This window comes from Tasmannia lanceolata, unplaced genomic scaffold (genome assembly GCF_043159265.1).
Source record: "Tasmannia lanceolata isolate RefF3 unplaced genomic scaffold, GAP_Taslan_0.1 ptg000015l, whole genome shotgun sequence".
Lineage (NCBI taxonomy): Eukaryota > Viridiplantae > Streptophyta > Magnoliopsida > Canellales > Winteraceae > Tasmannia > Tasmannia lanceolata.
Genome location: NW_027518692.1, coordinates 47,642,346 through 47,668,013, shown reverse-complemented (window position 1 = coordinate 47,668,013; position 25,668 = coordinate 47,642,346). Strand labels below are relative to the sequence as shown.

At 38.8% G+C, this 25,668-nt stretch overlaps 2 protein-coding genes across 3 annotated transcripts; one reads left to right on the top strand and one right to left on the bottom strand.

Annotated features, from left to right (window-relative positions):
- The first annotated feature begins 2,186 nt into the window (after nucleotides 1-2,186).
- Nucleotides 2,187-23,040, top strand: LOC143891636 (zinc finger CCCH domain-containing protein 8-like). Of its 2 annotated transcripts, none has more exons than XM_077396174.1 (12): nucleotides 2,187-2,878; nucleotides 12,809-13,002; nucleotides 14,497-14,556; nucleotides 14,668-14,760; nucleotides 14,843-14,905; nucleotides 14,995-15,219; nucleotides 15,633-15,670; nucleotides 15,784-15,830; nucleotides 15,922-16,055; nucleotides 16,417-16,482; nucleotides 17,454-17,597; nucleotides 22,651-23,040. In XM_077396174.1, the coding sequence occupies exons 1-12, from the start codon at nucleotides 2,464-2,466 to the stop codon at nucleotides 22,819-22,821; spliced, it is 1,650 nt and encodes a 549-aa protein (XP_077252289.1). In that variant the 5' UTR covers nucleotides 2,187-2,463; the 3' UTR covers nucleotides 22,822-23,040. The 2 variants fall into 2 exon arrangements, with proteins under 2 accessions (XP_077252289.1, XP_077252288.1); XM_077396173.1 differs by having other exon boundaries at nucleotides 2,188-2,878; nucleotides 12,755-13,002.
- Nucleotides 23,041-24,715: 1,675 nt separating this feature from the next.
- LOC143845735 (trigger factor) lies at nucleotides 24,716-25,668 on the bottom strand. Its single transcript, XM_077354145.1, has one exon. It carries the CDS (start codon nucleotides 25,618-25,620, stop codon nucleotides 24,856-24,858), a length of 765 nt encoding a protein of 254 aa, XP_077210260.1. The 5' UTR covers nucleotides 25,621-25,668; the 3' UTR covers nucleotides 24,716-24,855.

The following is a 25,668-nucleotide window of genomic DNA, read 5'->3' as shown; positions in this document are numbered from 1 at the left end:
CACCATGCACTGTACCACTTTCGATTAGGATTGCGACTCGGGTCGGGCGGGTTGGGTCGTGTACTCGTGTCTGACTTTTAAGGAGGAAACCCCAGACTACACAAGATAGTTTCTCGGTTCGGGTCGGGTTTTTTACTTTTCAGCGTAGGATAGTGGCTAATTTCTTGTAAAAAACAACAATTTTTCACACGAAAATATTTCTAAAATTATGTTATCAACTGTATAAATTTAAGAAGGAATTTGTTTTCACACACCACGTGCATAATCACCTGGAAACACAATTATATCAATTTATTGGAAAATAAATTGTCAAGTTATTCAACGGATATTTAAGATTGGTTCAACCCCGACCCTACCTAAGATTGGTTCCGGTTTTTCAGCCTATAACCCAACCCGACCTAAGAACCGTGATTTCTATATCCACTCCATGTTATTTTTAGGTCGTTTTTTACCCAACCAAAGTTGCAACCCTGCATGCAAGGCATCTTCTGGCAATTTTCACTTTTCTTCAACTTTACAGTTCATTGCCAATGTAAGCATCGAAATCCCTATAAACTATCAGACAAAAAAAAAGTGTAATAATTGTTCATCCGTGGCATTACATATCTTTCCATATGAATTAACTGGAAAAAGAAGAAATTTCATAGGTAATCCTCTCTCTCTCTCTCTCTCTCTCTCTCTCTCTCTCTCTCTCTCTCTCTCTGCCGGTTAACTTTGCATCCAAACAAGGTTTTAACATCCTGCCCCCCTCCATGGACTTTACTTGCCTAAAATATAGTTAACCATTTGTTGATGCCAAAATCTGGTTCCAAGATCAATGGGTGGCAGAGCTCCAACTTGCGGTTATTCTGAGCTCGCAAAAAACATGTTAGGGGTCCCGGAACTGCGACTCCGGAAAATCATTCCGATGCTCGAGTCATAAATCGGCACACAGGAAAGAAAACCATGCAACAGGGGAACGTGGAAGCAAAGCAATTGCTCGAGTATTGGTGAAGATGGAAATGATCCGAGATTCGTACAGTTGAGCTTTGAGTCAACTTATAGGAGGGGAGTTCATGATAGTTTACGAGACTTGCCTCTGTCAGAGCCTTTCCTCACTGGTCAACTTTCGCTGGAGATAGCTTATATGTTTATCTTGATAAGCATAAGGTTTCCTCTCGGGAACTTGGTGTATACATTGGTCCACTAGCCTTGGAGGAGGACAATCGTGATTAACAGAGACTTCCCCTGTGGAGCGCTTTCCTTTCGAAATGGTGTTGCTAATTTAGAGAGATGGGGAATGTTTCTTGCCATCATGGTAAAATCCTCACTTTCGTTGGAAGTGAGGATTTTACCCCTAACATATTGCTCCCCACTACCTTGAGTTTGGCGGGCTGAGGAAGTAGTCTTAAGCCTCAAGGGTCTCTCTTTTGTGTGCGTTCCTTGGTACTGACCTTCAATAAGACATTGCCCCAATGCTCAATCCAAACTTTAAGAAGCTCGGCGGATATTTTGGCGAAACTTGGCTCAGATGTTCGAAGCTCATCCTCGGCACATCCGAGCTTCATGGAGGTCCTGCTGGTTGGCTCAACGAGATCCGACACTTGACAAATTTTTGAAACTTATTTGGAGGAAATGTGAACTGTCACCGCACATTATTATGGGAAAAGTAATGCCTTTTTGGGAAACAACGGTGCTTCATCAAATGAAACAACGTTTGCCCATTAATGATGCTTATAAAGACATCATCATGGACGTCGATTTCGGGGACAGACCGAGAGGCGCCACGTGGCGGTAGTCCTGTCATTTGAAGTGACGGGACCGCTCCTCCATGCGGGTGGTCTCTTTTCTATATAATGGGTCTTAAACCCGCATTTTTGCCAATTCTGTGTTCTAGAGGGTTTCGTTGTTTTTCCGGCGAGTTCAATTCCTTTTTGGCATCCTCGCTTCATCTTATCCGGTGACATTACTCTCTTTCCGGTGACCAATCATCTTCTCCGGCAAGCTATCTAAACCGAAGGGCGCCATTGCATAAATAAGGTGAAAGGGCGCCCCCATTGGTTGAAAGTGCATTATTTATAATAGCGGTTATTTATAAACCGAAAGGCGCCATTGCATAAATAAGGTGAAAGGTGCTATTATAAATAATGCACTTTCAACCAATGGGGGCGCCCTTTCACCTTATTTATGCAATGGCGCCCTTCACCTTAAAATATGGTCGTGCAGATATCAGTCCCTACTTCTCCAAATACGGACTTCGGTGTAACTATGCTGCTTTGCAAGGGCTTTGACGTAAAAGAGAGATTCACCGGAGATCTTGATACACGTCACCTGGCCACCCTTTATCACCCTCTCTTCCTAGGGTTTTCTGCTTATCCCTTTCCCTTTACAACCCCAATACACATTATCGCTCTCTCATTTCCCCGAGCATTACTCTCATCTTCTGCTTTCTAGGGTTTCTTCATCTCTACTCGATTATCCTCCATGGCTAACCATATCTATGGCTATAACCCTAGCTACGGAGGGAGCAATCTGTCTTCCTCATACTCATCTAGATTAAACACTGGTTCCATTCCAGATCCATATCCACCTGATTTCTCTTTGATCGGTTCTTCGAGATATCTCAGCTCTGATCCCCTTTCCACCATCGATTCTTCCAGATTTTCTGACAGAGGATCGATGTTCATGAACCAGAACGACAGTTTTAGGTTTTCCGGCACCGACATTGGAGCCGGAGGTACCGGAAATTTCACAGCGAGCAGATTTTCCGGTGGATTTGGAGCAGCTCCGGCGGCGGCACCGCCTTCGTTTTATCCGTCGGCGACCTGGCCTGGTGTCGATGTCATGCAAGGATCGGGGATTGAGCCTGCGGTTCCTGGTGTCAAAAGGCCTCCGGAAGGTTAGGGTTTTGGTTTCTTATTATTTTTTTTTCTGCTTCAGTTTTGTTTTTTTTAGTGCTTTATAAAGCGGTGTTGGCATGCAGTCTTCTTTTAGTTGAGTTTGCTTTCCTGTTCTAAATGCCCAGGATTATTTGCTACATCGGTAGTTTTGTTTGTGATGCGGCCCAAATCATAGGGTTGATTTGTTTCTTTTTTCCTGCATGATTAGGGCTGATTTGTTTCCAATTTCATACATGCCGATTAGATAGATTTATTTCCATTTTCTTTCATGACAGATTTATTTCTATTTCGATGCGTGACTAAATAAGGAATATCTCCATTCCATGCATAGCTAAATAAGGTCATTTAGGATGGAGTTTACTCTTTAATATTTAGGTTGCCTTTAATATGAAGTGCCAATTTTAGATGTTTTCTTCTGCTTGCATGAGATTCCATAAAAGGGGGTGGATGAGACATGTAATGGGACTTCTGATTTTGATTATGAAATTAATAAATTGAAGAGAAAACGTCCGTTCTTGGAGTTTTTCTTCTTTTTCTCTCTATTTTGCTATCGGAGGTCTGCGATTTCCTATTCTTGTGATTTATTTTCGCACTTCTGTTTTACGCGACTACATCATCTGGTATCATCGCTTGAGTTTGCGATCAAGCGTTCATCGATGGCACCAAGAATGAGGCAGATAGCTCGAGATCGATTCGTATTTATTCTCAAGCCAAAGAAGAGATAGCTGAGGAGGCAAGTGGAGGAGCTCACGGAACAGTTGGGATCGGTTTGTACTTTTTCTCAAGCCAAAGATGATGGATAAGACGTAGATGCTGTGAGCCAACATCACCATCGAGGGCTGAGGCTACCGAAGGTAATTCTAGGCGTTGGGAATTAGGTCTCACCAGACTTGAAACCATTATATTATTTCTTAGAGCAAGAAAACGTAGTTTGAGAGTCACCACCAATCTTCGACGAATATTCATATGAAGGATATTTAATCCTTCCTAAAAGTTCAGACAATGAGTTTTTGCTTTTTGAGGAAGACCAAGTGATTAATAAATCACTAGAAGTGGTTGTTGATGAGGGCAGGACCAAAAGAGTTTAGATCTGTTAGCAAATTAGGAGGATTAATAGAGATTGTAAGGATGGGCGAATGGAAAAATATTACGTCGATTTCTTTATCAGTTTATCTTAACCAATTTTTATTAGATCCTATCTTGAAGTCTACGGTGGTTACTCATGGCTTCAAGTGCATTGAAGATCAAGAAAGAATATATTTTATCTTGGGAATTATATAATGTGGTTGGGTCAATTTCAGTTAATGACGGGTATTTTTGAACCATGGAAGAGTGATGGAGGTGAGGACCGCCGAAAGCATGTGTTGTTTGGAAGATTCAAATCCGATGACGGATTTTCTCCAACCCGGGGAGGCTGCAGCCCAAATCATAGGGCTGATTTGTTTCTATTTTCCTGCACGATTATGGCTGATTTGTTTCCAGTTTCATGCATGCCAATTAGATAGATTTATTTCCATTTTCTTTCATGCCAACTAGGACAGATTTATCTCTATTTACATGCGTGACCAAATAAGGAATATGTCCATTCCATGCATAGCTAAATGAGGTCATTTAGGATTGAGTTTACTTTTTAATATTTAGGTTGCCTTTAATATGAAAGTGCCAATTTTAGATGTTTTCTTTTGCTAGTATGAGGGCGTGGATGAGACATGTAATGGGACTTCTGATTTTGATTATGAAATTAATGAATTGAAGAGAAAACGTCCGTTCTTGGAGTTTTTCTTCTTCTTCTCTCTATTTTGCTATCGTAGGAGTACGATTTCCTATTCTTGTGATTTATCACTTCTGTTTTACGCGACTACATCAGTTCATCAGAATTGGACGATACTTTGTTGGTTTTCAATGTTTCATGAGATTACGCTATTTATTTGTTTCGCTTCTACCTTTTGTTTCATTCTGTTCTTCTTGAGTTTTATAGTCTTATAAGTCAGATTATTTACACCACAGGTGTTGTAATATTGTCCGTCACTGGATATTTTTTGATTATTTGGACATGATGCCTCAGATTTTGATCTTACTGAGCTTGATTTTAGTAAAGCAAGTAAGAAAATTTTGAAAACCATCTCATTGGAAAAACCATGAGCTATTGATATAGGCTAGTGTCTGGATCTTGTCATGAAAGATCATTTCACAGAAGTGCAAGGCTCAGAATGCCAGTGCAGTCGTGGCTGAGTTGTAGATGCATGATGAGAGGAATTTACGCAAGCGTAAATAAATGAGAACAAAGACAAACAGAGCACTTTGTACCTTTGAATTTTAGACTTCCTCTTTGCTATATCCGTTAGAGTTTATATCATGGCCTTCTTAGGTTGCAAAATGTGATTCTGTAATGGGGTTATTTCCTTCCCTTGATTTAGGCTAAAAAGGGCCTGAGAATATTGGCATTTATAAAGCTGAGGAGATGCTGTTTACTTTTAGAGATCATCATTACAAAAGTTGCACAATTGAGGGTCATTTCTGCATACCGATAAGGATACCAAATGAAATTCCACATATATATATATATATATATATATATATATATGGGAAAGGTGAGTGCACTCGGTCGAGTAGATAAGCTTATCTACTCGGTGGGTTAAAAACAGTGGGGGGCCCACATTTTTTGGGTGATCCAAACCATTCATTTGAAAGGCCCTTACCTAGATAGGCTAGATAGGGTGTCCACAAAAAATCAGCCTCATAGGATCATGCTAACCCATCCAACAGTCGAGGAAAAAATGGGCAGATTTGTGGACAAACACAGTTTGTCCATTTTTCCCCATTTTTCCCTCCACATTTGGATGGGTTAGGATCATCCTATGGGGCTGATTTTTTGTGGACACCCTATCTAGGTAAGGGCCTTTCAAATGAATGGTTTGGATCACCCAAAAAATGTGGGCCCCCACTGTTTTTAACCCGACCGAGTAGATAAGCTTATCTACTCGACCGAGTACGCTCACCTTTCCCTATATATATATATATATATATATATAATATATATATAATTACTATTCAAATAAAATCTCATGGGTTACGAATTGAATCCCATGATCGAATCTTAATTTGTTTGAATCCTGCAATTTTCGATTGAATTTTACAATTTGATCATAAAGTGTACAATTGATACTATTTGTGCGATTTATCCTAATTAAGTTTTCTATAAAAGAAAATAAAATTTTCTTTCGAAAGACCCCATTTACCTTATGCATTAGATGAAGCATTCGAAAACCCTCTCGTGAGAACGAAGAAAACTGAGGAGGAAGAGAAATGAATCGAACCAATTTGAACCAGTGAATCACATTGCATGTGCTTGAAGGCATTAGTTACATCGAGGAGGGAGACATCTATAACAAGGACAACATCGATGACTTACCGATTTTTTTATAATTGATATTTGACATTTGATGTTTGATTCTTTGAGAATTGAAATGAATTGGTGTCTTTTATTATCTTTAAGATTATTATCCAATATGCATGAGCTTGGATGGGAAATAGATGATTAGTATAGGTCAAGTTTGTTAGCAAACAATTCATATTATGATACTGGATAACTAATCATGGCAGTTCCTATTTAAATTAATCGATTTGGATGGAAAAATGAATAGCTAGTTATTTTATTATTCTTTGATTTATTTTTAATTTTTAATATTTTTTTGATACATGTGTATATAAATATGAATTAATCTTATGATTTACGATACGATCTACGATCCGACACAATTCCACCCATATTACAATTTATGATTCAATTCTGATTTTCAAAACATTGTATGTGTGTGTATTCTGTGTACATTACCTACCTGTTTTGAAATGAGTAGCACATGCCCCAATCTGACCTTTCAATATAGGGATAGAAACCACGTCTTTGAGATAATTCCATGATATATCTCGGTAATGTTGCCTCATGTAGCTATGCAAGTATACTGGATTACTGGCACTGAAGGTGTGTTAAGCGCAATCGTTAGAAAAAAAGGTGTAAGCGCAAGTGCACAACCGATTCCTTGGCATCACTGAGTACTAATAGCATATATGTTTGGTTGCAAGGAGATGAAAGTTCCAATGGTGGGGTTTAGTATGGATTCATTTGCAGATGGTATGGTATTTCATTAGGGTTTCTCGACCGCTATTTTGGATTTTGACTATAAAAACATTTGTTGAGACTTTGCGACTTCCATACACTTTTCTTTTGTTTTTCAAAGACAATAATTTTTCAAGGTCATCATTTTTTTAAAAGAAAAAATTCCTTTGCCAGGCCCCTGTGAATTCACTTCATTTTACTTGTCCATGCATCATTTCATCAGACTCCCCCTGATTCATCTTCCTATTAAAAGGTCAATTTTTGGTATTCAGTTCTCATTGAACTTTCTAAGATTCAATTTTTTGGAATTGTTCATGACATTTACCAATTTTTTAATCAGTGTTTTGTGCGCTTCTGCACTCTTACCTTCCATTATGCCCTTAGAGCCATATCTGTTATATTAGTAATGTTACCTTGTGCATGTAATGTTGGTACTGAAGGCATGTAAGTGCAATTGATTCCTTGGCATTACTGAGTAGTAACTAGTAAGCATGCATATGTTTTGTTTCAAGCAGATGAATATTACAATGATGACCTTTGGCATGAATCTCATTTGCAAAGACCTGTCAAGCAAATTGCAGTGGTTAGTGGCTTTTGGAGGGCCTTGAAAAAGGACCACTGTTTCCTTTCAGATGTCATTGGGACATGTTACTAGAAGATGTGTGCCAATTTCCATGATGGGGATAAATGGTCCCCTTCATATGTTTTTCTTTATGGGAGAAAAGAATTGTACTCCTGTAATTCATTTCGAAAAAAAAATGATTTTATGATATTTGATTGGGGCTTTCTTGACGACAATTTAGGATCTTGATAAAAAGCATTTGTTAAGGATTTGGTACTTCGTACACCTTTCTCTCAATTATTTTTCACAAACACAATCATTTTGTTAGGCCATCTCTTTTCAAAATTTTAGCTTTGCGAGTCTCCTATCATTCTACCTCATTTGATTTTCCTTTTATATCTGGAGACTCAAATGGATACTGGGCAGCAAAAAGTACTTCTACGATGACTGCAAATTATGGATATATTTCGGAGTTTTAAGTATTAATGGATGATGCAATTTTAGCTACATCAGGGGGCAACACATCATTCTGTTCACTCACTCATATTGAGGTGATTCGGAATAATCTATTTAGCCTTTTCTTTTAATCACAATGAACATGAACTGTTTATCTTCTCTGGATTTTGAAGAAACCTTTCAGTTCTGTATTGATTGTTGTACACGTGCAGTTGGTTTCTTAAATAATGAAAGTTTCTTCATTTCAGCCTAGAAAATCTTCTCAATTGATAAATTGAAATTTCTTAATACGATTTCCGAATCTTTCTATCGCTGTGCTGTTCTACCCACTGCTTTCTCGAATCTATGGAACTTGACCGATGGATGCATATCTGTCTCTTGGATTCACGGTGATTTGAGACCTCCGTGGTGACACCCCTTCAAAGAGATTTTCATTTGTTCTACCTTTGAGATTGCTCCTTCTCTGATATCCATAGAGAAAGGAACTCTAATGCCTACAAGCTTGCTAATTATGGAGTCAGCTGTTTTGATATATTTGTCTGGGGCGGAATGTGAGAGTTGTAATTCATTTTCTTTTAGTTTGTTGCAGCATGGTCTTGGTGCTTGTTCTTGTCTCCTTCTTTTTTTTTTTCTTGTTCTTGTGTTCTCCTTTTGGTAGTCTTTCACCTGTTCAAGAAAAAAAAGGAAAAAAATAATACTTGAGGTAAATAGGTAGTTATACCTATCTCTCTCTCATTTGTTTTATTGTGGGATTAGAGGAGATATTGGAGACATTTCTGCATGAACTATGAAGTAAGATGATGTAAACCTTGAGTTTGAGTTTGGTTGTGTAGTAAGAAGAGGCTTTCTTTAGTCTTTATTGGTAAGAAGCAGAGGCTAATTAAACATAAGATAAATAGAAGAAGTGAAGCTGGCAACGTGAGCATTATGCACTGAAGATTGTTCAGTTCAAACTGATTTGTAAGCTGTTGGGAATTCGCTTGAACTGCGGAAGTTAGGTCACAGTGCAAGAATTAAGGTGTTGGTCATGATTGCAAAGTTAACAATCGGTGAAGCATTTTTAGAAAAAAAAAACACTATGGGCTTGGAGGAAATGGGAATCTGCTTCATTATGCATGTGATCCTGATTCATTCAATAATTGTGAGTGTTGATTTGTTTGCACCTCCGTTTACTTTTTTCTTTTCTTTGTTTTTTTTTTTAATGGTACCTCCGTTTACTATTATTCGCTCTACATGCCATTTGATTTTGAAGTAATTTTGTAAGCATGCTACTGCTACTATGCTTGCAGTTTCGAAGTGCGAGCATTTGTCTTTTTTGGTGGCACCATTGTCTGTTTCCCTCAGTGATCAGATCTTTATTCATTGTAGCTCATGAAAAACCATTTGCTTTATATTGGGATGATCTTGATAAAGATGGCTCTTTTTCTAACTTTATCTTTTTCAAATGGCATGCTTTTTTTTTTGAATGGCTCAAATAGCATGCTTTTGCCAGATGGATTTATATAATGCAAAACTGTTCTCCTTGGGGCTGATTTATCATGTGAACTTCTGTTGAGATGATTTTCTCTTCCCTTTGATGAAAATGGCTCTCTCCCTTGACTAATATGTGTTGCTGCTGCTGTAATTTGTTCTAAAAAAGTTTGTGGGAGAGCATGCATCCAGCTTCGAGACAGATTTAAAGGAACACAGTAGCATAAGTGTTTACAATAATAAAAACGTTACTTGCTGTTATAGATTATCTATTTAAAAATAATTTGTTTCTATTGAAATTCAGTAGGTTAATTTTTCTTTATGATTTTAGCTACACTTGTATTTGGATCGACTAGTTTACATTGGTACCTACTAGACATCTGATCTAATTACATAGATACAATGATCGCTACTTGCTAGAGAATTGAGCAATCACACAAACAGTCCAATATATCTTCAAAGCAATGCTAGAGAGAGATACAATGATGATAGATTTGATCAAAACATGATCAAAGTAGATAAAACCAAAAACCAATCGGTAAAACTTGTTGTTAATGACTCATTAACCTCTCCAATAATGCATGAAATTTTTATAGGTGCGCGCGCGCGCTGGTGGCGGGTCCCCCTTGATATCCATTTTTAACCCCTACGGATTAGAGGATTAAGGTCATATCCTATGGAGATGATTTTCGGGGCACAACCTATTTAAGTCGGGCCCAAGAAATGAATGGTTTGGATCATCCAATAATGTGACCCCACTATTTTTTGGGTGTACTTGCATGTACATGCGGACACTATATAAAAACTCATATAGATACATCATACGTGCATACATATTAGAACCTACTTTATCCTAACCATTTGTAGTTGATTAGATTCAGACCTTACATTGACCTAAATAAAATCTATTTCATTTGAGAGTAGCCCAAAATAAAAATAGAAATATTCGATATTAGAACTAAAATAAATTTGGTACATTCTTTTTGAATGGTACAGTTTCTATACTTGGAAAGTTCCCAAAATGACTGCAATCTCTCTAATTAATGCTCTAAACTTTCTTTAAATTTGAATCTATGTTAACGAATAAAATCGAAAGACAACAATTTCAGAAATTAGAAGATTCCAAGTGTTGCCCAAAAAATACTACTCATGTTTTTTGTCACAAGACATAAATCATCATAAATTATAATGAACTAGCTTGCTAATTTTTTTGTGATGAAGGGAGCCCTGTACGACCTACCATTGATGTCAACATGATTTTTTGTTCTCCTTACAATCTACTTTTGGATTTTGGTCTATCACCTTTGTATCCCGTGTCATCTTATTAAATTACGGGACTCTTTACGAGTTTTATTCACATTTAATTCCCCTTGAGTGGAGGAAACTCACCTTTAAGTTTGATTTGTGAGGAAGGCGCAATTATGCTTCACTAGAAGATACCATCGAAATCATAGTTTTAAAACTTCCCTGCGTCATCATGGGGTTAGTAGACTCCCCTTTACATTGGCCACGTTTGCCGTCGCGTTCTGTGTTTTGCCCTGGAGAGTCAACAAAAAATCCTTTGACTCTCCTGAATTATGACCGCGTCAACCGAGTACTCGACCGCGTTATCATGGAATCCCCAGAGTAGAATCGCTTTAACCTTGGTCGCGTTTTGCCACCTCGTTCCGTGTTTTGCCCTATAGAGTCAATAAAAACTCCTTTTGACTCCCCCGAATTATGACTGCGTCAACAAAGTATTCAGTCGTGTCAACCGAGTACTCGACCGCGTCGTGCCAAGTCAACTAGGATTTTCTTCGGCCGCGTTCCGCGCCGCATCCGCATTTTTAAACACCGTTGGAAATCCTTCCTAATGCAAAACATACTAATTTTCATTATAATTTTCATCCGAGACTCGAGACTCTAATTTTTTTCCGAGACTCGATTCTTGCACCTGAATAAATCAAACTTCATTATAATTTTCTCTCTTATCTTTGATCACTGCGACATTAGCTTAGAATTTCTTTGTTGGAGCCCCAAGATGATGACCAAGGTTGATGGTTTTATCTTCTTCCTAAAACTTTCGTTCTATGATTCCTCTTTGCGCAATGAAAGAATTCACTACAATCAATCATTCCTTTCTTGTGGATCGCTAGAAACTTTCTTTGGTGCCATCACGAATTATGACATGACCTCCCAAACCAAACTGGCTCAGATACCAATTTGATCTAAGAAACTAGGTATCCACCAAAAGAGTAGAACTTTGTTAGATAATGGAATGATTACTCGAGAAATCCAATAGATTTTCACAAATTAAAGCCTAGTTTCTATCATAGAGTATTTCTATAAAATGGAACACTTTTTATACCTTGTTTCCCAAAACAAACCCACCACCTTGCCTCTAATTGGGAACTTTTAAAAATATTAATTTCTATAAATTAACTTTTTAAACTTCCCTAAACTCTTTACCAATCTCAAGTTACCAAATAAAACCCAATGATGCATTTCAGTTCTTAGAAACCTTCCAAAATTTGCCTAAATTTGATTTTCATATTTTTTCTTTTGCAGTGACCACCAAAACCTATTAAAAATCCATCCCAAAATTAGAAAAAATCAGTAGAAATCATCATAGATCATAATGACCCTCCTTGCTAAGGATTGGAGCAAGGGGCCACTATTAACGTTAGAATGATGTTTTAGCCTCCTCTAGGCTTACTTTTGGATCTCAATCAAACCCTATTTTTTGGGTAGGTAAGCTGGGATCGAACCTGCGACCTCAAGGTCGAGAAACAAAGCGAATGATGTATTAGCCTCCTCTAGGCTTACTTTTGGATCTCAATCAAACCTTTTTTTTTTTGGGTAGGTAACCTGGGATCGAATCTGCGACCTCAAGGTTGAGAAACAAAGCCAACCATTGAGCTACAGGCCCAACCCCTAGTTAAACCTTTTCTTCTCCCAAATCACCTTTGCTGAATTATGGCATGTTCATAAACTTTGCTTGCATCTGTGACCATTTAAATTCGTAGGGGTTACTGAATATAAGTTCATATTATTCCTGTCACAGCTCTTTTATATGTGGTGGCTATAATTCTTATCTACTATTGCATATTTGGGTCTTCTAAGCACTCATTATATTTAGATTTATTATCTTACTATTGCATATTTTGGTCTTCTAAGCACTCATTATGTTTAGATTTATTACTCCCTTATTATTTTCAACATATAATTATATACTATCCTCTATATATGCTGCTGTTTTCTTATGGTATTTCTCTCTATTATCCGATATAGCTCTCTATCACCAGTCTGTTCTGGGAACTCATAACAGTATTGTGCAAAGTGAAGCTTTATTTTCTACAAATTCTTTGGCCAAGCGCCCTAGAATCGAAAGTGCAAGCAATCTGCCTATTTATCCACAGCGACCTGGAGAGAAGGATTGTGCTCACTATATGTTGACAAGAACGTGTAAGTTTGGAGATAGCTGCAGGTTCGACCATCCTCTTTGGGTTCCTGAGGGTGGAATCCCAGACTGGAAAGAGGTGATGGTTTATTATTATTATTGTTTCTATTTGATATAAACCAACAAATTATTTGACAGTATAGTATAAACTTTACTTTGTCAACGCAATCTTTTAAATTTTCTATCTTCCATGGATATGCTGCTATTAGTTTACTTCTAGTAAAAGCTCTTTACATTTTATTTGATTTTTGATATATTTTACTTTGTATTCTCTTCAGTTTCTATTCTATACCGTAGATGAGTATATGGGAACTTTATATTAGAGCGATATGTTTTACTCATATAATTCTTCTTCTTCTTCTTCTTCTTCTTATTATTATTATTAGGGAATTGCTAGCGCCCATCGCAAAAGGCTTTTCGCGGCTGGTCTGTTGCAAGTTAGCTACCTCGTGAATGGAAACAACAGCTTTTATCTCCATTAACGAGGTGTCTGGTCTGAAGTGCGACAGACCAGCTGCGAAAAGCCTTTTGCGATGGACCTTAGCAAATCCCTTATTATTATTAGTACTACTACTAGTACTAGTACTAGTACTATTACTATTACTATTACTATTACTATTACTAGTGCTATTAATATTACTATTACTTTTATTATTACTATTACTACTACTACTACTATTACTATGAGTTTTTGAAGCAGCTGCGCAGGAAACTTTACTCTTATTATTGTTACTATTACTATAACTACTACTACTAGTAGTACTATTACTATTACTATTACTATTATTATTGTTACTACTACTATTATTATTAGACCCAACTTTATTTTTGTGGATTCCCTTTTTTTCCTACAATGCCCCTTTTATTGCAAGGCATTCTTTTGATGTAAATTTTTTGGAGGGTATTTAAAAAGGTGAGTTTAATTAGAATGTTATCATAGTATCATACCCGTTCATAATAAATCACTACCAGTTAGTTAAATTATTGAAACTAGGAAAAGAGGTTGACTTTTTCATCTTCGAGCTCTTTGAATGAATTCTTGCTCTCAACTCAACTCAACTCAACTAAGCCTTTGTCCCAAACTAGTTGGGGTCGGCTAATGAATCCTTTAGAAAATTTTCATGAAGAAAGTGAAAGGATCTGTCTTAAATTTTTTGCCATTAGGGTCCTCAGTGTTCACATTTATTATATTTTAATTAACATGATTCATTAACATGTCAATATTACCAATGTTAGATACAAAAATATAGATATTATAATCTTACATTTCATATTTTCAGTTGTAAATTGTCATATTTTGTATTATATTGGTTTTTTTTTTTTTAAAAGTACTACGCAAGCCACTACTTCTTAGTTGATTAGAAAGGCGATCTGAATCTTGCTGGGATCATTCATCCCCATTCTTACCTACACTCCCTGCTTCTGCTAACTATATGTTTTTACTGCATTTCGTTTCCTTGTTTTTTAAAGCAGGTGGTGCTGTTCTAAATATAACTATCTTTAATCTGCATATCTTCTGTTCTTCACTATGACTGTTTAGCATATTATCCTGATTTAGTTCTTGTTTTCGCAGGTCCCACTTATCCCTGTTGGTGAATCTCTTCCAGAGAGACCTGGAGAACCTGATTGCCCTGTGAGCATGCATTCAAAATCGTTTCCATTTATATTTGTTGCTTCATCTTCCCATTAACTTAGTCTGTTTTCTATGTTTTTCTTATTCTCTTCCCCCTTCAATGTGGCTCAGTACTTCTTGAAGACTCAAAAATGCAAGTTCGGCTTCAGATGCAAGTTCAACCATCCAAAAGATAACGTAGAAGTTTTAAATGCATCTGTGGAAGTAAGTCATAGGTTGACTTCATCCTTGTCCCTTTGGTCATTTAAGTATTGCAGCTGGTTATGGTTTATTTTGCTTCTGGTAGGGTGCTTCTGAAACTGTTGATATTTCTGTATTACCTGAGAGGCCATCGGAGCCGATTTGTTCCGTAAGTTAATTCTCCTTTACTCTCTTCTATGATAAGAGGATTTTGCTATTCATATTTCTTGATATTCACACCACCTTCAAATAATGTAGTTTTACATGAAGAGTGGAAAATGTAAGTTTGGTGCGAACTGTAAGTTTCATCACCCAAAAGATATCCAAATTCCATCGGCTGGAGAAGATCCTTCTGCGGGTGGGCAGAATGAATCGGCTGTGAAGGATGGTCAAATGGCAACTGGAGATGCGAACCAAGTGAAGACCTTTGTTCCTTTCACTCCAGCATTGTTGCATAATTCCAAGGGATTGCCTATACGACCGGTAAACAGTTTGTCTAATTTTGACCATGATTGTCTAATTTCGGCCGTAAAGTCTATCTTTGTTACTTGTCCTATATTTCTAAAACAACTGCTTGTTACATTCACGTGCAAAATTTCCCGAACTTTGTTCATTTACAGTCTACTTGTCCGCTCACCCTTCATTCTTTTTCATTTTAAGTCTCGTAGGTTACTATTTCTAGCTAATTTGGGAAATCGTTATATTATGTTATTAATTTGCTTTTTATTGACGCCATTTTTGCCTTGGGAAGATTATGGGAAAGCATTGTCTGTGGCAATTGATCCTGAAAATGCCAACATTAAGGATTAATTTTTCTTCGTTGATGATTAGGGGTATAATTCACTAAGATGGAATTATTATTTGTTTCTTATTCACTGGGTTGTCTCATTTTGTAGGGTGAAATTGATTGCCCGTTCTACCTCAAGACTGGCAGGTGAAATTCACCCTTTCTGCATTGTTTGTCATTGCGTATAGCAAATTTCTCAACCATTTCATTATATTGTGATTGCAATTTTAATTATTTCTGTTTTCCTTGTTTTCATTCAGCTGCAAATATGGTGCAACATGCCGTTTTAATCATCCAGAAAGGACTGGTATGCCTCTTGTGTCCAATATGAATAGCTAACTATATGATTGGGAATTGTGTTGTTAAAATTTCATCATTGGATTTGGAAATTTTTCCAGTTATCAATCCGCCGGTTGCTGCTGTTCTAGGACAAGCAATGATTTCTTCTCCAGCCACTAGTCTTCCCATTGGGTTTATGAATCCTGCTGCCTCTATTCTACCAAACATTGATCCTCGTTTAGCTCAAGCACCGGTAAATTCGAAACTTCAAATGCTTTTATTTGGTGTTCTATTGACTACAAGAACAGAGGGCGAGCCTTGGTGCAACGGTAAGGTTGCTCCATTGTGACCTGGTGGTCACGGGTTCGAGTCACGGTTACAGCCTCTCTGCAAAGCAGGGGTAAGGCTGTGTACATCTAGCTCTCCTTAGACCCCGCAATGGTGGGAGCCTCGTGCACTGGGCTGCCCTTTTTATTGACTACATGAACAACTGTGCAGCTTTCTAATGGATATGTTGAAAATGGGATGCTAAGAATATCAAAAGTCTCAGCCGATGTTGTTAAGACAATTACAGCTTGAATTACTGATTTAAATTATCTTCTTTTGCTGTGCAGATGGGATTGGGCCCAACTGTGGGGCCAACTGTCTATCCTCAACGACCAGGGCAGATGGAATGTGATGTATGTATGAAGACAATTGTGTATTCTAGTGCTCAATTTGATATCCAATTTTTGTTTCACATGTTAGGAAAGATATGCAACTTTATTATCACTAGCGTCATATAATTTGGAGAATACCACGTTTTGAAGTGCCATCAAACTTTTACATGATGGCTAGGCAAATAATAAATCATGGCTTTTTGTTTAGAGCCTACAATACTCGTTCATAAAAATTGAGACCCTATATATATATATATATATATATATATATATATATATATATAATACATGTGCATAAAATGAGTGCCAAGAAGTACAAAAAAATGATAATAGACTATGGCCATCTGCCATATGCTTTTGGCAAACTTGTTCTGCATTTTTCTGGCATCCAACTTGTGAAAATTCAAAACCATGTAAAAATTTTGAATCTATAATATATTGCGATTATCAGCTACTTATTAGTGGGGATTTATTTTTCATTACTGTGAAGCCTTGTTTTGTTTCTCATTTATGCTCTTTTGTCAAGAAGCTCCCAGAGCATTTACCCTTCTTTTATCCACGATCTCTGTACAAGAATCAGTATATTGTTTTTGGCGCTGATATCCGCACTGCCATATTTTGACACGGGAAGTGATATATCCGCCCCTTATGATTACTTTGGACACCCAGCAGCAGTGTATCAATGACTGCAGAGGGGCTGATTTACTTCAGGCCAGAAGGATTCAATGGGGCTGATTGCCACGTACACTGCTGCTGGGTGTCCCAAGTAATCAAAAGGGGCGGATATATCATTTCCCTTTGATAATGGCACCATCCTCTTTATTTTCCACTTTTAAAAACTGGCTGTCAAAGGCTATACCGAAAAGCTCTCAGTAGCGAATCAAACAAGTGTAAAGCAGAGTGATTATAACAAATAATGGTTATGCGGATACCAGTCCACTATTGGTTATCAACGCTCTATCTTCATTCGTCTTTTAATTTATTTTGTCCAGCATTATATGAAAACTGGAGAGTGCAAGTTTGGTGAAAGATGCAAATTTCATCACCCCATTGATCGTTCGGCACCAACACCATCAATGATGAAGCAAGCCATTCCAAATGTGAAACTTACTCTTGCAGGCCTCCCAAGAAGAGAGGTATGTGTTCTCAGAAATGCGTGTATATAATTTTGAAAAAGATTACACATAGCTGTTCCTATCCTTTGAGGAATGCTTCACTAGGGAGGCCATTGTAATTGAATGAGGAACACCCATATCCCACCTTTGTTTGATCTGGACTGCCCATCTGTTAAGACATATGTTGGATCTCCAAGCCAGTTAGGCAGTCATAGTATCTAATGATGTGTATTTTAGTCATTGAATGTGAACCATTTCCTATATATAATCTTTCCCAGTCCCCATTCATTGTTGTGATTTTTGGTACATCGGGGATCCAACATAGGTCCTGTCCAATGGACAGTACATATCAACCATAAGTGGGGCCCGCTATGTGACAATGAGCGTGTCTGTGTATTAGAATGAGTTTGCACCATATTGTAGCATTCCTCCTTATTCTTGTAAAATTGCACAGGACTTGTAGATAATTTATTGTTGATTATTAGAATTAGATACCATTTTCTTACAAGTTGAATGACAACATTTATCTTGTGTATTGATTCAAGATTCAAGTGTGAAGTTGTTAACCAGGAAAAAAGGGAAAATAAAAAAGGGACCATTCTAGTCTTCAAACTTGCGCATTGATTCAACATTTAAATTGAAGTTAACCACGAAAAGGTGAAAAAATGAAAAATGAATCATTGAATGTTTGAAGGTGATCATGGTCTGGATATGAGCTTTGCATCTGCAAAGGTGTTGAAGAATGAATGGAGTTTACAAAGAACTTTTGTTCGTCTAAAGATTGATGACAATTTGTTCATAATTGGAGTGGAGAGCGTAGGGGTGGATCCTAACTTCCTGACTCTTTGGAGGGGGCAACAATACGAAAGATTCACCGGCGGGGGAATGATCGGGGGTTGGATGTGTCAGAGCCGGAGTTGGGAAATTTTCGGTCGCCGCAAAGCTGGAGTGTGAAGTCAGTTGATTTTAGGATTACTTCAAGACCGTTAGATCTGCCGCTCCTCATCAAGAAGGCCTCAACTGTTGATCATGAAGATGGAGTAGGTCAGACGAAGAAGACTGTTTTGCCTGTGCCCGTTTGGGTCCCCAGCCTAATTTGAATTCAAATTTCAAATTTTGAAAAGAGGAGGAATGTCATATGTCCGCTTCGGCTCTACTTACGAAGGATACACATGGCATTGTGCATGAATATGGCTTGTTGGAAAGCCCTCTAAGGTCAAATAGGAGTCGGGCGCTCGCAGTCTCGTTGGACGAAAAGCAAAAGAAAAAGAATCGATCTAGTCTGGAGATTTCGTCCGGAAGATTCGATTCTGTGTTACATCTTCTGGTACCGTCTAAGGAGGAGTATAAGGTGAGTTTATCAGAGAAGCATGGAAAGGACCGGATAAATAAGAGGGCTTCGGGTAGGCCTCACTTTTGGAAATTAAGGGGTATTGGCCTCAAAGCAAAATTTGGTAACTTATTGGGAAACAGAATTCAGTTAGGGGTACAGATCGGTTTTAGGCCGATGAAGGGGAGTTAGTGGGTGGTCTAAAATTGTTTAAAATGAAGATGGGATTTTGGAATGTTAGGGGTATGGGGGAGGACCGGAAAATTCATGCAGTTAAAGGATCTCGTTCATTATCATAAACTGGACCTTATTGCGATTATGGAGCAAAGATTATGGGCGTAACTGATAATCTCATTAATTAATTGTGGGGGAGAAACTATAGAGAATGGGTGGCAAAAGAGGCTATGGGGACGAGGGGAATAGTAGTTATCTGGTAGGAGGGGTTCTTCGTAATGGAGGAACTATCGATCGGTAGATTTCTGTTTCGATTAGGTTCAATTCGTCGAATTGGGGTGAAAAGTGGGTTCTGACGGTGGTGTATGGCCCAGTGAGGGCCAAGGAAAGGAGGGAGCTGTGGTCAGAATTAGTCACTATTTGTAGCCAATAGCATGGAGCTTGGATTGTGGGGGGCGATTTTAATACAATCTGCGTTCCGGTTGAAAAGAATATACCAGGAAGGATCACGACGAGCATGAGGAATCTCTTTAATTTAATTTTGGATAATGAATTGATTGATTTGCCTTTGGAAGGATCGAAATTCACTTGGTCAAACAACCAGGATCGTCTAATTATGAGTCGGTTGGATCGTATACCAATCTCACATGATTGGGAGGATCACTTTCCGATGCTTGTTCAACGGGCCCTTCCCAAACCTGTTTCTGATCATAATCCAATCTTACTAGAAATATCAGATTTCTCAGGGGGGCCTCGACCCTTCAAGTTTGATCTTGACTTATGTGACCTACCAGAGTTTGAAGATAGACAAAAGCTTTGGTGGGATGAGGTCCAGTTGAGGGTTGGAAAGGTTTTGTTCTATGTAAAAAGTTGAAAGGGGTCAAATTGAAGATCAAGGAATGGGAAAAAGTAGTTGATGGGGAAAATCAGATAAGAAAGGAGGAAGTCCTCGCTGCTCTGGAGTCCCTTGAGGGGAAGGAAGCAAATGGGAATCTCTCGAACCAAGTAAAGATTGAAAGGCTTGGCCTGCTGGAAGAACATGAGGAGATTCTTAGGAGGGAAGAGATCCGATGGCGGCAGAAATCCAGGGCTGTTTGGGTAGAGGAAGGCGATTATAATTTAAAATTCTTCCACCGAATGGCGAATATAAGGAGGGTTAATACTATAAATTGTATCAAGGAAGGAGAGGAACTGGTGGAGATTACAGATGCAATCATGGATAGGATAATCCAGTATTATTCCACTCTGTGCACTAAAGTGGATTGGCGTCCGAAAATTGAAGGACGACAATTCCGGCCCATCAATGTGGTACAGAGTAGTTCCTTGGATCGAGATTTCTCAGAAGATGAGGTGGCAAATGCCATCTTCTCGATGAAGAAAGACAGAGCTCCAGGGGCGCATGGATTTTCCATGGCCTTCTTCCAGAATTATTGGAGCATAGTCAAGGAAGCAGTGATGGATTTTATCTTTGAATTCCAGGAAAGGGGCATTATTAGCGAAGTGGCAAAGGCGACTTTTATAACTCTTATTCAAAAGAAGGAAGGGATCATTGGAATTAAAGATTTTCGTCTGATTATCCTAATTCATAGTGTTTCAAAGATCATATCAAAGGTTCTTGCAGCGCGATTAAAGGGCGTAATGGGCGGCACAATATCGCAATTCCAAGGAGCATTTGTTGATTCAAGATAGATTCTCGATGGGGTGTTGATCGCCAAGGAGGTGGTGGACTCTGTAAAAAGAGATGGTATGACCGGTCTGGTTCTCAAAATTGACATTAAGAAGGCTTATGATCATATTGTCTGGGAGGTGTTAGATGACATACAACAATGTATGGGCTTTGGGCAAAGATGGAGGAAATGGACTAAAGTGGTGGTGTCTTCCAATAGCTTCTCGATTTTAATCAATGGATCGGCAGAAGGATACTTCAAAAGCTGTAGGGGTTTGCACCAAGGTGATCCCCTGGCTCCCTATATGTTTATAATGGTGGTAGAAGCCTTGAGCTTAATACTTACAAAGGCAAATAGCTTGGGCCTGATCCAAGGTCTGAAAGCGGGTGTAAGTGGCGAAGCAATCACAGACCCGCAATTTGCACATGATACCTTGGTATTCATTGAAAATGAGGAATCCTCAGTTGTTAATGTGAGGCGCATTTTTAGATGGTTTGAGCTGGTATCTGGGTTGGTAATTAATTTCCGTAAAACCATGATGACAGGAATTAATGTGGACCAGGAACTGGTCAAGAAGTATGCAGTGGTAATAGGTTGTGAAGCGGGTATTTTACCTACGGAAGTTAGCGACTTGAAAGAGAAGATACATTTCGTTGGGAGGGAGGATCACACTGATTAAATCAACCTTAGCGAATATGCCCGTATACTTCTTGTCGCTATTCATAATACCATGTAGCTAGTAGATGCGTCTTGTTTTTGGAGGCGGAAGAGACCTTAGACCACCTTATGCTACACTGTCCCTTTTCGTTTAAACTATGGACCAAGGCGTTTCGGCTTTTGGAATGTCATGGGTCTATCCAAAATCTATCAGGAGAGTATTGTTAAACTAGAGCACCAGCCCTTTTGGGGACTTAGAGAGGATGCTATGGAAAATTATCCTATATGCCATTGTCTAGAACATTTGGAAAGAACGCAATAGACGGATCTTTGAGGAAACAAGAAGGTGTAAATCGAATTACAGCGAATATAAGATCGGAAATCATCTCCTGTGCAAAAGCAAAAAAGAGAATCCCATATGGTCTAATTGATATTCTACGTAACTGGTGGGCGATCATATGGGACAGAGCTACGGACTAAACCAATGCCGAAGTGGAAGCCACCTCCCTCGGGTTGGGTGAAACTGAACTTCGATGGGAGCTCCATAGGAAATCCAGGTAAAGCTGGGATTGGGGGTCTGATAAGGGATGAAAAGGAAGCAACCATCATGTCCTACTCAGGGCTGGCAGGGGAGTGTGATGCAAACGAGGCAGAAGTAAGAGCCTTTCTGTTTGGCCTTCGATGGGCCTTTGAATATGACATGAGGCACCTAATTGTGGAAAGGGAGTCAGCGAAAGCAATTAGTGGGCACCAAATGCTTCAAGGGGTCCTTGGAGGATTCAAGGGTTAATCGCTGATATTTTGGATCTAATAAGAATATTGGAGCCCAAGATTGAACATCGAAGAAGATCGGCTAATGAGGCAGCGGACTTAGCAAAGTAAGGAGTACTCACGGAGTGCATGTTCGTTGTTGTTTCTTAAAATTACCTACTGTTACAGGTTCTGAAATTGTTTTCAGTTCCATATCTATGTACTTGGTGTGGGACATCTTGTCCCTATTATGATTATTAATGAAATTGTCATTTTTCAAAGAAAAAAATGTTTGGAGTTTCCAAAGTTTTCCCTATGTTCACTTTTCTTTGTTTTCTTGAAATTTTTTAGATTAGTAATAATATCTGAGTTCCAAGGTTGTTTCCTGTTCCTGTCTTCTCGTTCCTGTTCTAGTTTATTGGCTGTTTTATTTGTTTGGTAACAAGAGGAGAAGCAAGAAAGGGAAGATTGATGATGAGATTATTTATGTTGGCAGGGTGCGATAGTGTGTCCGTTCTACATGAAGACTGGGTCATGCAGATATGGGGCAACATGCAGGTTTGATCATCCGCCCCCTGGAGAAGTCATGGCCATGGCTACAGTCCAAACCACCTCCTCTGCCCCTGGAGAAGAGAAAGCCGCCACCGAGGCCACACAGCAACAGTAGAATGTCCCTAACCCATTATATTCTCCTTATTTTGTCCTTTTTTCTAAAAGAAGGGACCCTTTCAGTTCTCATTATATTGTCTTTAGGTAAAAGAAGGCTTGGATCATTGAACTGTTTTAATTTTGCCTTCGAGAAGGCTTGGATCATTTAACTGTTTTAATTTTGCCTTTGAGATTATGTTGACTCTTTCTCCCATATAAGTTTCAATTACTTTCAGAAGGCCCTCATAATCTGATTGCAGTTACCTGCAAACTAAAATCAGTGACAGATGATGCAGAAAGATGCAGGTATTGCAAGAAGCTGGCAGAATGGGCCAGGTTTACCGAACAACATTCTCTCCATGCTCTGGGTTTCTTTGTTCTCGGTGGAGAAAAAAAATGTAGAAGTGCTAGGGGACAAGAGTTAGACTTGGCACATCTTCACATTCAATTTATGAGTCCAATAATCAGTTTATGACTCACAATTGGTTGCCTTAGGTTGCGTTTGGGTTATTGTAAGAGAGATGCATCTTTAGATTATCAGAGGGCTGCTAATCGGATTATCTGGAGTGACTTTTTATTGCTTCCGAGAATCTTAATTAGTTTATTGGGGTGGGTACTCCCAATTTCGTCCTCCTCACTTCCCACCTGAGAAAATCGTCTTCCCACTACTATCCAAAACTCGTATATTGAAAGAGGGGATTTTGGCTTTTTAGAGAGAAAAAAAGGCAGAACCCACTTAATCGTATTTCAGAAAGCTTTGACAATGTTGTCCATCCTAAATCAGATTTGAAAATGATTAGGATTCGAATGTAATTTAGTTTAGTATAGGGTTTTGAGTCTCTGATTTTTCTTCTTCGCTAGGGCCTAGGGGGTTATCATCTCTTAATCTTTTTTCTTCTTCCTTCTCTCTTTTCTCCCGTAGGTCATATATCTCTAGGGTTTTTACATTGGAGGATGAAACATTGTGGGTCTCTCATTGTTGTAATGACATAAGCAGAGAGGTTCCATTGTCTGAAGCAGTCTCAGAGATTAGCAACAACAGTGTTAAAGATTCATTGTTTTCTTTCTGCTATTAAGAAGGCTGGTATGTTTGTAGAAGGTGGAATGAAATTGATGATTATAGAAGGTTCTTTTGGGTAACTTCTCCAACATCTTTCACTGAAATCATGGCACTTCATTTTTACAAATAGCGGTGACCTTCAGTTATTAGGAAATGATACATTTTCACACTTCCTTGAATTGAACCTCCTGATTGTGGTTTGTTGCTGCTTCTCATGTGGTTTGATTTGCATCACGATAGTGAAAGCAGAAGTGAGCTCTATGTTTGTAACAGGGGTGTAACTCCAGTCGGGTTGAGGCCAACTTGACCCGACCCGAGAAACGTTTTTTTTCCAACCTGAACCCGATGAGTTTCAGCCCCAACCAACCCGAGGAACCTTTTTTCCAACCCGGCCCGAGCCCAACCTGACCCAACACGAGTTTTAAGCCTACAAAAACCAAATTTCATAAAAAATAAAAAATGTCAGGTTGCCCAAACTCTCAACCCGACCCGAGTTGCACCCCTAACTTTGTAATACTGCTACAAAAAAATTGCACGAAGAATCACCGGGTTTTAAGTTCGCAGATTACAGTGCACATGATATCTGATCCGAAAAAGCTAGAATCTATTCTCTTTGATTCTTGATTCTTGATTCTAGAATAAGAATGAAGAGAATAGTTACCCAACTCAACCTTAGTTTATGAGAAACTAAAAACTACAATTAATCTGAATAATGGTTAATCTCTAACCACAGAGGACACAAGGCAATCTGAAAACATTCAAGAGAAACTAAAAATAGCTGCTGATTGAACTCAATGAGAGGTTTAGCTAAGGATTTTATGCCCCACATACGCCCAATCATGGCAAAAAAAGCTTCAAATGCAGAGAAATTTCATAGAAAAATCAGTGGAATCCTGACAAATCAATTCATCTCCAACAAAATTACAAGTTTCTGTGATTAAAAACTCCATCTATCCAATCGATCCTCATTGCCATCTTTCACAAAAAAAACCCTCACGTATACAAATCAGAATCGATCCGATTATTCCAAATACGATAAGATCCATCATCAACTCCAAACCCTAACTCCGGCAACACATCTTTCATCAAAGATCTAAACACCGGCACCGCCGAATCGCCGGAATCCGGCCAAGAAACGCAGAGAGTGCCCTTAATCTTCCTGATCTGACTCTGCGCCAAAATCGCCGCAGCCAAACCGTCGATCACACTACCAGAAGGCAAATAATCCAAATTCCTCACCATCGGACCTCCTAAATCAAACCTCTGCTTCGAAGTCTCAAGCTTATAGGTTAGGGTTTCGTCCACGGAGAGTTTTCCACGGAAATTCCGGCTCTGGATGGAATCCAAGATGAGAATTTTCTCAGGATGGATTTTTTCAAGCAGAGATCGAGCCACGTCGTGGGATCTTTCAGCAGTGACGGAGTATTGAACGGTGATGAGGATGGCAGAGGGAGAAGAATCGAGAGAGTAGATGTTGCAGGATTTGTCACGGAGTGAGGGTTCGAGGGAGTTGCCGGCGGCGGGGATTTCCGGGAGGAATAGGGTTCCGATTAGGGTTTTGGGGGTGGCGTGATGGAGGAGGTAGAGAGATGGGGGAGAAATGGCTATGATGAGAAGCGAGGGATTAGGGTTAGGGTTAGGGTTAGAGTAGAAGATGATGAATGGAGGAGGTAGAGAGGGTGATGGAGGAGAGAAGTTGTTTAGGTCTTCGAGGAAAAATCTTGAAGGAGGAGGTAACTCTGTTAACACGTCTTCCATTTTTTTTTTCCTTTGCTTTCTGTTTTTTTTTTTCCTCCTTTCTTTTCA